The sequence below is a fragment of the Brassica napus genome, chromosome A1 (genome assembly GCF_020379485.1).
Source record: "Brassica napus cultivar Da-Ae chromosome A1, Da-Ae, whole genome shotgun sequence".
Taxonomy (NCBI): Eukaryota; Viridiplantae; Streptophyta; class Magnoliopsida; order Brassicales; family Brassicaceae; genus Brassica; species Brassica napus.
The window spans coordinates 848,506-862,014 of record NC_063434.1 but is presented as its reverse complement, the minus strand read 5'-3'; the positions used below and the strand labels follow the sequence as shown (position 1 = coordinate 862,014).

Sequence of the window (13,509 nt, the reverse complement as noted above, 5' to 3'; positions counted from 1 at the left end):
GCTAACAAAGCATATAAAAAAAGTTCCATGGTAAAAATACTTGCTTTAAATGGTTTTCTTTCGTCGGCTGATTACCACGTTTTCATATATTATTAAATATTGATTTCTTTACTAGTTTGTTACTTTGTTAAGTTTTGTGGAGGTTGAGACATATTTTCTCCCGTGAAAGGTTGAGACATCTTTGATTAATTTTGCTGGACTAGTTCCACAACGATTTTTTTTTGAATTTTTTGAAAAATCTACGCACTATTCATAGCTGACTCCTTCTGGCTTGTACGGTATATGAATTATTTTAGAATTCTCTATCCAATAATTCAGATAAACTCAGGCATACTCCATTGTCATCTGCTTATTCAGCCGCACCGAACTACTTTTTATAAAAAAACCATTACGATAGCTTGGGCCGAGGATTTCCGAGATCAAGCTTCGTTTGTCTAGTATTTACCACATTTTAGTCAGAACTTTTATCGTTCTTAATTCATACCAACGACGCATTAATATATTTTTCTTTATTATTTTAGTAAAAACGTGTACCATGCTTATTAATCGTGATATATTCAAATGATTTCAACAGTTATCATGTTGTTATGATGAATATAATATTTACGCCAGTGCGGATTTTACTGAAAGACAAAACAGAATATGAAAAGCAATTTCAAACGTAAAAAGGATAACAATGTTTAAAAACCAATTTACACCCAAAAAAATATTTAAAAAACAATACAACTTCAATCCAAAAAAAAAAAAAAACTTCAATCTAAAAAGGCATGGAAGTGGAAACATAGAAGTTCGCTTTCTATGATAGAAGAAACAATAAAATGTTGTTTTTGGTGCCGACCCGAGAAAAGCATTTTAATAAAACGGCAATTTAAGTAATGTAAAACTTAGATTGGTAATCAATTAAAAAAAAAATTGGTAAATCAATTTTAAAAATATTATAACTTAATAAAAATGAATGTAAAAGAATCGAATCATGAAAGTTATATAAAAAAAATCGATTGTCATTCCATTTTATTTCATCTCATTCATAAGCATTTTTAATCTTAAAAACTGTAACTATATAAATGGTATTTTGTGGAACGACATAATTTGATAGGCACTATTCCATATAATACCATAAAATATTTACTAATTTGAAGAAAAAATCATTCAAAAACTCCACGTATTCCATTATGGAATGAAACAAAAATTGAATTCTTTGTAAAAATTATTAGAAATACCACAAGTTAAGTACCATTTTTCAAAAATATCACCAATCAAAAAATATATTAACATTTAGGTTTAGTCTTTATTGATTATTGTTTATGCCTTTATGGTTTAATATTAAGGGTTTGGGGTTGGATTTATAAATATTCTATTAATATTAAAAAATTAACTTAGTGTTATTTTATCACAAATTTAGGATATTTATGAAAAATAGTTACTTATTAATGATAAATTTGAAAAACGGTATCAAACATGTGTTAGAATTGAATTTTTTTCTAGAACTATACTCCATCCATTTCTTAATATATGATGCTTTAGGTTAGTGCACAAAGATTAAGAAATTTATTTTAATTAAAAAAATGTTTCCAAAGATATAATTTTAAAATCATTCAATCAATTATAAAAAAAACTATAAAATTTAATTGGTTGAACAGTTTTCAATTAAGTTAAAGTTAACCTTTAAACTTGAAAACATCTTATATTTTGAAGTAACATAAACCTTCTAAAACATCATATAATTTGAAACTGAAGAAGTATTTTTCTTAAAAGTCTTATAACTTCCTAAATAAGTGAAATGTATAGAATTTACTATTTTATTAATTAATAAGTTCAGTTTTTATTCTATTTCATCCATCATTAAATTTTTATATTCCACAAATAATCATTTCTACTATTGACTATATTCTTTATAGGAAAAGGACAAACCAGTTACATGCAATGTTTTTTACTAGAATTATTGGAATGCGACTTGTTTTATCCTATTAAATATTATTTTTTGAAATTTATAGAAATAAGTTATTTCATACATTTTTGTTTAACAGTTGGTAATCTATTTGCGCCCTTATGTGTGCCTCGTCATCTTTTTTTCTTTCATAAAACCAGATAAAAGTTCTATTTACTGCACCTACAAGGTTTAAAACTTTAAATATATGATCAATCTTTATAAGTTCTGAAGAAGTGAAAATCGTTATGAATTAGAATTAATATTGACTGTAAAGTTGTAGACACCTGTAAAGTGAATAGCCACTAAACATATAGCGAAATTGGAGAGCCTCCAGAACCGTGTTTTAAACTGTATAAATGTGAAGAGCCAAGCCACTTCAACGATATAAAGATCTTTACATCTTTGCCGACAAAAGAAAGAAGATCGTACATCTTTTGAGGAGCTAATTTGCCATCGGATATCCCTTTCTTATTATTTGAGAAACGATTTTAATAACTAACCTTTACTTCATGTGTTATTAACAGAAATACCATTACTGATGTGGCAACTTCATAGCCCTTCTCAACCCTTTTATTAAAATAGTCATAGTTTACTAGAGTATTTACAATAGAATGCCATTGGACATATTTGTTACAAGACTTCCCTTATAATATATTACAAGACTTGTGGGATGATTATTAAACGAATAAATGTATTAACTTTAGTTAACCAAATTAATTTTATACATAAACAGACTGTAATGTCATTTGTTTGGCTGTATAACCTTTCGTTCAGAACTATTGGCACTATAATCTGACGTTGAAGTAGTTTTTGATATATATGTCAGATTGAAAGTTTTTCATATTTACTTCTTTTGATTTATATTCAATTTCATGTTCTTTCGTAAGACTCGATAAATGACATTTGTTTTTGTTCAGGACAATAGTATATGTAGTGTAGTGACATTATATATTTTATATATCTACGTGTTATACATATATCATTTAGTATACATATATATACACATTATATATATATTTTTCATGTTTTTCTCTTAGAGCATAATAAATATACTAATTGATATACTATTATTATTGGTCATGAATAAATATATTTTTAGAGATGGTCGCATCAGTTATATTTTTTTTTGTTAAACATATAGAAAATATTTACTATACTTGGTTAAACCTGTGAATTATGTTTGGGTAAAACATGTTTATTTTCATTTGAATTATATTATTTATTTGGTATAACATGTTTATTTTCATTTTGATTAAACTTAAATATTTTCGTGGCTTCAAATTTAGAATATTCAGAATTAAAAGTAATTGATTTTCTTTCCATCAATTATTTTGCGGCATCAACGGTTGGTTGGTAATTTAAGTTTATGATGAAATTTTGAATTATACAGCTAATGTCTTATAACAAGTAAAGGTTGGTTACTCATACACTTAAGGGAAGTGCATTGATTTTCCAACACAATGATATACTTTGCTTACAAATTTCGTTATCTAATCAAAATCAACAATTAATTTTGATTAATTATTTTATGTATTTTATGGATATGTGACATTTATGTTATGCCTCGACAATATAAACTCAATTATATTGTAAAATCAAAATGTTATATATAAAAAAAGTAAGTAAATAATCGTGAATTTTATTATTATTACTAATTGTGTCATATAAAGGAAGTTTGATTTAACTATTTACAAAATTAAGGTAAGTTGCGATTGCGATTGGAGCGCAAGTTACGTGAAATCAAATATGTAATATTTTCTTTAATTACGGTGATTATTTTATGTTTCATTAACCACATGGACAATGATTTCTTAATATAAATATACGCCTTCTACAATTCATTGACTCACTATACCCATTTTTATTTGTTTCCTTAAAATTTGTTTCTTTCGTATTTTATTTTTCTATTATATATGTTTCTTTGAATATTATATCATAATTTTTTATTAAGAAATCATTAATTCTATTTCCTATGTTTTGTTTTATCTTAAATTCATAATAAATTAATAAAAGTTATTGCATACTATTAAACCTATTTTTTAAATAACATCAATCTAATTTACACATAACCAATTACACAAAAAAAAACATTTAAGCTTACATTATATATACATTCACACTTTTTTCCAATACATAAAATTCCTAATATATATATAAATTAAAAAAAAATTCTTTTTGATTAATTATTTTATGTATTTTATGGATATGTGACATTTATGTTATGCATGGACAATATAAACTCAATTATGTTGTAAAATCAAAACGTTGTATATAAAAAAAGTTAAACTTAATCTTGAGTGATTGAAAAATAAAATAAAAAAGGAATGACATAATAAATTTATTTCAATCCCTTAACTTTTGCAACAAATTTTTTTATTACGAAATTAACATAAATGGTAATAAACTTTAAATTTGGAAATTTATTGAATTATTTCCGGTTAAGTTTGTAGTCAAATATCATTTAATATGGACTTCTTTTAAATATGGAGATTTGTTGATAGGGCCTTTGTCAATTTACAATCCATCGGTTTGAATTTCCCGAGACTTGAGTCACTCGATTCAGCTTCCAATCTTCTTTGGTATTGTGATTGAGTTTAGTTCACAAAAAATGGATATCTCAAGTGACGAAGAGTTAACCCAAACCATGTATTTTGATTCATAATAGATATTAAGGTTTAATAATTGGTTTCTTTTATAATTTCGAGTCCTAATCAGTCCACTAAATTAGAAAATTCATATTATTTAATTTTTTTAACCTCATATTATTTACTTCAATTTTTTTTTATTCTTCTACAATTTTTATGTACTTCAGAACCAATATAATTTTAATAAAATATAACAATATTTTTTTATGGACAACTAAAATATAACAATATAACTTCGATATTTTAGTCTATTCACCCGCGCAAGGCGCGGATCATCACCTAGTTCATTTTGTATTTTTGAAAAAGTTTCATTCAGTAAACAGAATATTCAGTGTCGGGATTGTTGATTAAGATGAGCAACTTTGATATATTGCAGTTATTGCAATAGTTTCTCTTTGCCAAAACTCCTCATATCGACTATAAAGATTCAAGAAGAAGAAAAAAAAAAAGATTCAAGAAGAAGAAAAAAATTGCTCAAGTACAGTTACTGTTGAAAAATCTATTGTATCTGAGACGGGTTGTCTTAGCATTACAGAACTATTGCAATAAACCAACCATAGAATCTCCTTGTTGGTACATGCATTCCCTCCTTTTCATAAATAATATTTTTAAATAATTGTTTCAGAAAATATTACTTTTCTATATTCAATACATTTATTCAACTAATAATGATTAATTGTAAATTAGAAAATAGTTACAGCAGTTAAATTTTTACTAGTTTAAAATTATAAAAATAGATAATCACAAAAATTTATGCATTTATAACTAATATTTAACATATTTTATTATTACGTGTGAAAATATTAAAATATGTATGATTTTGCAACTAAGAAAGTATTACTTTATGGTATAAAACCGAGTAAATACTATTAAACACATTTTAAACTGCTTTGCCTAAGAAGGATGAATATTTAATGATGTATATTGCAAAGATATACTAATCCGATATCCGAAAATTGAGATATATATAATCCTATCCAATAAATGATCAACATGATATGAAATTGATAATATATGAATATATCCACAGTGAATCAAAACCAAACCCACTGTACTAATAGTCAACAAAAATCACAAAATAAGAAACAGTACCTTACAATTTTTCAAATTGATTTTTAGTAATTTTGAAAAATTTATTACAACAGACAAACAAAACTTTAATGGTAATACAAAGTAATGTAAGGACTTCAGACAAAGTCATCATAACATTAAAAAAATTCTTAACATTTTCTAGAGAAGATTTTTCTTAACTTTTAGAACGAAATAGCTATATCAAAAATCAGATCTCAAATCCCAAATACGTTTGCGTTCTAAGACATTTACAATAAGTAATTGTAATTAAAATCATATTGTGAAAACTTGTACACTGTCTTTTAATCTCACTATGAATTCTTCAACCACTAAGCCATTTTGAATTAGTTGAATACTATTTTACACGTTAAAATAACACATGATCGCATTTCTTTGCTAAAAAAACATGACGCTATTATTTAATAAAAAAATGTTGCGACCCTAAAGCTCATTTTTTCCTATAAATAGGTTACTAAATCATTTGATCAGAGACATCCCGAAAAAGAAAGTGACAAAGATGTTTTACTATGTGATACTCCCTCTGGCTCTCCTTCTCATTGCTTACAAATTCACCTCCAAGACGAAGCGTCTCAACCTCCCTCCCTCTCCGCCTCACTCTCTCCCCATTATTGGCCACCATCGCCTCATCAAACCGCCTGTCCACCGTCTCTTCCACAGACTCGCCAAAGCACACGGCCCAATATTCTACCTCCGACTCGGTACCCGCCGTGCCGTCGTCATCTCTTCCTCCGCACTCGCAAAAGAATGCTTCACGGGTCACAACGACGTCGTAGTATCAAACCGCCCTCGTTTCCTAACCTCCAAATACATCGCTTACAACTACACCACCATAGCAACCACACCTTACGGTGACCACTGGCGCAACCTCCGCAAGATCTGCTCCCTCGAAATCGTCTCCTCGAAACGTCTCGCCAACTTTCTCCACATCCGCAAAGAGGAAATCCACCGCATGCTCACGAGACTCTCACGTGACGCGCTCATCAACAACGAGGTCGAGCTAGAGTCACTTTTTTACGATCTAACGTTCAACAACATAGTGAGGATGGTTACAGGGAAGATCTACTACGGAGAAGATGCTAGTGACAAAGCAGAAGCAGATACGTTCAAGAAACTAATTGCTTATATTACTAGTACTAGTGGCGCGAGGCACCCTGGAGAATACTTACCATTCCTGAAAATATTTGGAAGGAGTTTTGAAAAGAAAGTGAAAGCTGTTGGAGAAGCCATGGATGCAATCTTGCAGCGTCTGCTTGATGAGTGTAGGGGAAATAAAGATGGTAACACAATGGTTAATCACTTGCTCTCTTTGCAACAACAAGATCCAGAGTATTACAGTGAGGTCATCATCAAAGGCCTAATGCTGGTACGTGACAATCAAACACAGTCATATTAGTTCTTATTATTATTATCACAATTATTATTACTATTTCTAGGTATTTTACCCATTCGTGACCTCATTCTGTAGAAATAACAAATATATACCACATATTATTATAACTTATATTTTAATATAAAGTGTTTATTTTAATATATTGCATACAACTATATTATTAATAATTATGTGCGAAACAGGGCATCATGTTTGCGGCATCAGAGACATCAGCTGTGACAATAGAGTGGGCGATGGCGAGTTTGTTGAATCATCCAGAGTTGTTAGAAAAATTAAAATTAGAAATTGATGAGAAAATCGGACAAGGCCGTTTGATTGAGGAAACAGACATACCAAACCTACCTTACCTTCAAAACGTAGTGTCCGAAACGTTCCGGCTATACCCAGCTGCGCCGCTTCTTGTGCCAAGATTAACGGTAGAGGACATCAAAGTCGGAGGATACGACGTGCCACGTGAAACGATGGTGATGGTGAACGCATGGACTATCCACAGGGATCCAGAACTTTGGACCGAACCAGAGAGGTTTAACCCAGATAGGTTTAATGGTGAAAGAGGGGAAGGAGACAAAGACGATGTCCGTACGCTGATAACGTTTGGAAGTGGACGAAGAATGTGTCCCGGTGCAGGGTTAGCGAATAAGATTGTGACCTTGGCGTTAGGTTCATTGATTCAGTGCTTTGATTGGGGAAGAGTCAATGGCGAAGAGATTGATATGACTGAAGGTCCAGAGATGGCAATGCGTAAGGTGGTGCCGTTACGAGCCATGTGTCACCTTCGACCCGTTATGAATAAGCTTGTTACGGACTCAAAGGTTTAATTATGCTTTCGTGTTTTCTACTGAAAAAAACTGTTACACTTTGGTGTGTTTCTGTACCAAGATTCTCTTTGTAATGCTGAATAAATATGTTTTTTCCTCCTACTGTTTTATTTCGCATATATATGTTTCCATGTATTTTGATGGGTTTTATGAGCTTAATCATGAATAAGTTACAAGTGATCTACAAGTATGAGTTATCTTCCTCTAAATCTGTAAAACGAAAACTTCGCTCTCAGAAACATGAAAAAATCATTCTAAGAACAAAATTAAGTTGGTATTTTTATTTTCACGTTTAAGAACAATATTCGGGTTAAATGTTTGTCTTCTTTTGAATAGCAGAAGCAGAATTATTGTTCTTGGCTTAATTTTATTTGATAATATTCTTTAATAAGTTAGCTACTATCTAGATCTTTTTTCGTCTATATGTATTTGGTATACGCAGAGTGTTTGATATGCCTTTGCTTGTCTTTTTATTAAGCTAACATGAAATATTTTCTTTATTTCAAATGTATTTATGACTCCTGTGTCAGCATATATACACAGTTGTTGTTAATATATATATATATACAAGTGACATATAATCTAATAATGTATTCAAATTAAAAATAACTAAATATTGATTAGTTGATGAATATTTAATTTGATGATTACTCCTGGCGATTTTTGTTTTTAGTTAGCTTGCAATATCTTGTCATATAAAAATCATATAATGTATTCGAAATCTATAGGTTATATTTTAATCTAAATAGTGGTGTACAAATGTTTTGATTAGGTGCAGATACGGATTGAGTTAGGTTGAGATCTGTCGGACACGAAATATATGAATTCGTCAAAAGTATAAAATATAAAATATGTAGATATTCGTATATAGATCCATAAAATAGCTAAAAATAATTAAAAAGATAATATAATTTGAAGTATAAAATTGAATTAATTTAGAGTAAATTCAAAATAAAAAAGATTGTTTTTAAAAGTGATATAATTAAACGTTTTCAAAGAATTTACATTAACACATCTTAAATATCACACTTTTTCCCAAAAAATGTTATTTTTAAGTAGTCTTCCGGTTTCTTTTTGTGACTTCTCAGATGAATTGTAATAAAACTAATTTAATATTTATAAAATCTTCCTAAGAAAGCAAGTTCAGAATCTAAAGTTTATGAAATCTTCCGATAGTCGTGTGGCCAGTGGCCTAGTTGAACATGAAATCCCGTATTATTTCTGCTTTTGGGCACGTAAAACCTCTGCCAACATCTAATTTTAAATAGTTTTTTCGTCAAACATCTACTTGGTCGCTTTTTACCCATTTGTCTTCAAAGGTTTATAGTGTTCTTATTTCTTGAATATAGATTTGATTACGCAAATTTCTGAATGTGCATGTGAGTGCGATTGGTTCCGTGTATTATTTTGTTTGGTCCTGGCTGTAGATTTGATAAAATAAGATCGCAGCAAGCATGTGAAATGGTACGTTTCCCATAATTTTATAAAACAAAAATATTCTGAATGTCCATCGACCATATATCTTTCTCTTCTCTATACCACCCCTACCCCCTCACAAAATCCAGAAATCATATATAAAGTTTCAAATAATCGTTCCGCTTGATAAGGTACTAAAAAGTAAAAACCATTAACTTGAAATTTGCATTTTGATGCTAGCCCGTTATGATTTTTTTACTCGAAAAAAAATAACTACACTCGATTGAGTTTCTCGAAACTCCATCGAGCTTTGGGTCTCGGAACACATGATTTACGTGTGATAATGTGGGTAGGTTAGGTGATACTCAAAAAGTATAAATTAAAGATTTCCCTAAAATATTTTAATAGCAGAGGCTGGACAAGGCATGTGCATTTTATTCATATCCAAAGATTCGAACCGGAACCGATCCGAAATACTGGTTCGGATCCGGATCCGGATCCATGCTAAAGTACCTATTAGATCCTTTTTTTTGGTCCTACTCGAGCGGATACCCGAATATTATATATTAGGTATATTTGAGTGATTGGATATATTTTTGGTATTTCAGATATTTTTTTAAGTTTCAAGTTCGGGTTTTCGGATATAATTTCAAGTTTTGGGTAAAAATTTAGATTTTCAGAAAATACATTCGAGTCTGATTTTGGGTAAATTATTAGGTATTTTTGCGGTTTTTGGGTATTTTTAGAGTTTTTGGGTATTTTTCGAGTTTTTGGATCCAGTTCGGTATTTTGGGTCCTTTTCTGGTTTTAAATATCCGAACCAATCCAAATCTAGAATATATCCTATAATTATGGCTACGGGTACTTGAATTATAGACTCAAAACAAACAAGACTCGACCCAGAACCGACATAAAAGTTATACATGTCTATGTGTGTCTAAATTTTCAGGATCCGAAAGACCTGGATCCCACGAGATCCGACCCGAATCCGGATGCCTATGCCTAGGTTGGACGAAGCAAATCATTGGAGGGGGAGGGTGTTTTAGTTTTCTAGACAAGCCGACAATTTTTTTTAAGATTTTTTTTTAGAAATTAGATTTATATTTTGTTTTATTGACTCATTTTATTTTTTAATATCAGAGTTTATACCGTTATCCATTCATGGTATAAGCCCCTTTGAAAATCTCAAAAAGGTTTCCATCGAATTCTGATTAATGATTAATAGGGGGTTAGTGATCGTAGTGAATGTTATTAGTGCCGTCAAGGGCCCATTAAAGGGCTTCAGCCCATTATCCATAAAGGTCACAACTGACAACTGATTATCTTCACCTTCTATTATTCATTTGTTAATGTGAGTTTATTCCTGCTATTCTTATGGGTTTTAGAATTCGTCTTCATTCATCTATTCTGTTAGTCGTCAAGTTTTTTTGTGTGTTTAATTCGAAACAGCAAGAATATAAAAATAGGATACTTAATTGATTGCTTTTTTCGGACTTTTTGGTTAGAAAACAAGTAACTTGTTGTATACGTAATCGAAAATGACGCTAACCTTCAAGACTTCTTCTCCTAGCTCGAACCGATCAACACCGAAACCCTTCCCCGGAGATGATGATTCTCACTTCCTTCACTACAGAAGCTACAGAGCACACACGACCACACTCTTCTTCGTCCTCGTCTCTCTCTCCCTCTTCGTCATCTTCTCTCTCTACTCTTCCCCAAACGCAATCTACTTCGCCACGACACGCCAGGCTAAACCAGGGACAGTCACCTACGTGATCAACGTCCGAGACTCGAGCCATATCCGCAGGATCAAAGCAGAGGGCGTCCTCTGGCCAGGATGGGAGGTTATGATGATCGCTTCACCTGAGGAGAACGTCATGCTACCGCTTCACGGAGAGAACAACTACACGTGTTTTTACCCTAACGGCGAGAAATTAACGGCGAAGTTCTCCGTTACTCTCCCGTTCACGAACCGTACCACGTTCAAATGCAAACTCCCCGGAGTATACCGCCACCACCACCCGATCCCGACTCCGATCCTCGCCTCCTCGCGGTCCTTCGAGCTTTCCCCGGAGACGCGGTGGCCTGACCTCCCTCTGTGGAACTTCGTGGTGTTCGACACCATCTCCACGGAGCACGACGTCGTTTTATTCGTCAAGGGGCCGAACCGAGGGCTGGGGTCGAACAAACCGCCGGGGACGTTTCGGTGCGTGTTCGGCGAGGAGTCTGACTCCGCCGTTAGAACCGTCGTGACTAGCTCCGTGCAAGAGGTTTTCCGGTGTCCGTTTCCTAACGTGACGATGGATTATCCGGTGAAAATATACCTAGAGAGGGTGGCGACGGAGAAGGAGGCCATGAAAGTGGTTCCATCAGTGGCGTATTTTAGCCCCAAGCGTAGGTTAGTGGAGACACGTGAGAAGGCACTACTGTGCGCGACGACGATGGTGTACAATGTAGCCAAGTATCTGAGAGAGTGGGTGATGTATCATGCAACGATAGGAATACAAAGATTCATTATATATGATAATGGTAGCGACGATGAGCTAAACGACGTCGTTGAGGGGTTGAAGAGCGAAAGATACGACGTGACGAAAGTGTTATGGATATGGCCCAAGACGCAGGAGGCTGGGTTCTCCCACGCGGCGGTTTACGGTAACGATTCGTGCACTTGGATGATGTATGTCGATGTCGATGAGTTTCTATTCTCTCCGGTTTGGAGTAACCAGTCTAAACCGTCGGATCAGATGATTAGATCTCTTCTACCGTCGGACCAAAGCATGATTGGACAAGTGTCGTTTAAGTCACTCGAGTTTGGGCCTTCGAATCAGACAAGGCATCCAGCTGGCGGTGTGACGCAAGGGTACACGTGTCGACGAGAGGAAGAGCAGCGGCACAAGTCGATCGTGTTGCTGAGCGCGGTGGAGCATTCGCTGTACACGGCGATCCACCACTTTAGTTTGAAGGGAGAGTACGAGTGGCGAGTGGCGGACACGGAGGAAGGAGTGGTGAACCATTACAAGTACCAAGCGTGGCGGGAGTTTAAGGCTAAGTTTAAACGGCGTGTTTCGGCTTATGTTGTGGATTGGACTAGAGTTTCAAATCCTACGTCGAGAGATCGGACTCCTGGGTTGGGCTTTAAACCCATTGAGCCAGAAGGATGGGCCCAAAAGTTCTGTGAAGTCATGGACATGAGATTGAAGAGGTTAACCAGAAAATGGTTTGGACACCCAGAGAAAAACGGGTATAGAATGGCTTGGCAAAGATGAAAATGGTTGTTAATTGTATTAATAGAATAGTTGTTTGGCGACAATTTTTTGTTTATTTAAAAAAAAAAAACAGAACTGAAAACTTTGGGTTTAGAAATTCTGAAGCTGAACTACTTCACAATCTCATTCGACATTTTTTTCAAAAATATGATTGTGCAATATATACTTTTCAGTGTTTAGAATAATATAATGTACAGTAATGTTTACAGTACTAACCAAAAAGTCATAGAAATAAATCAACAATTAGAAACATTATCTAACTTGATTTTGATATGTCCATTTATAGTCAGATTTTACTTTGCAGCATTTAAACTATTTAACACTTGCCTAAAAAAGTGAGTAAGCCTGTTTAGGATATGAATCTCTAATTTTAGGCTTTTTAGAAGAGAATATAAATTCCTAGTTAAAGAAATAAAAGCTATGATTTGTGTTTATTATAGGAGATGATTAGAAGTAGTTGTAGCTTTATATTTTTTTTGTAGAAATAAAACTGTAGTTTTTTTTGCTAAATAATTTTCCTGTAGGATTTTAACTATAGGTTTGAAAAAATTTAATGACTTACATATAAATTTTCTAAAGTAAAAAATAAGTGTTCTAGATTAATTGCTTTCCACGGTAAAAAATAAACAAAAAAGAAAGAAAAATATGTAACTTTAAAAAATCTTTATAAAGCATGATTGGTAAAAATTTATACTTTGAAAATAATTTGGATTGTAAAAAGATCTTATGTCACTTCTAAATCACTTGCCAATCAATCCCATAGTGGAGGTAAGAGTTGAGTCAGATCACATATCATGTAAACCATTCATAGCACAAGTAAAGATAATGTTTGTGTGGTTTTAAAGGGGTAACTTGTATATTTCACTTTTCAATTATTGACACGATTGTTTGAGTTATTTGGTATCTCCACGACTTCTTTGATGCGTTTAGCTCATTAGGGATTTGTACCACT

The 13,509-nt window shown here is 32.4% G+C and overlaps 2 protein-coding genes across 2 annotated transcripts; both read left to right on the top strand.

Moving 5' to 3' along the window:
* Positions 1–6,121: 6,121 nt before the first annotated feature.
* Positions 6,122–8,065, top strand: LOC106356609 (cytochrome P450 81F4-like). The gene is made up of 2 exons (XM_013796342.3): positions 6,122–7,030; positions 7,240–8,065. Exons 1-2 carry the CDS (start codon positions 6,164–6,166, stop codon positions 7,873–7,875), a joined length of 1,503 nt encoding a protein of 500 aa, XP_013651796.2. The 5' UTR covers positions 6,122–6,163; the 3' UTR covers positions 7,876–8,065.
* A 2,448-nt stretch (positions 8,066–10,513) lies between these two features.
* LOC106426847 (glycosyltransferase family 92 protein At1g27200-like) lies at positions 10,514–12,987 on the top strand. Its single transcript, XM_013867576.3, has one exon. The coding sequence runs from the start codon at positions 10,830–10,832 to the stop codon at positions 12,555–12,557; it is 1,728 nt and encodes a 575-aa protein (XP_013723030.2). The 5' UTR covers positions 10,514–10,829; the 3' UTR covers positions 12,558–12,987.
* Positions 12,988–13,509: the final 522 nt, after the last annotated feature.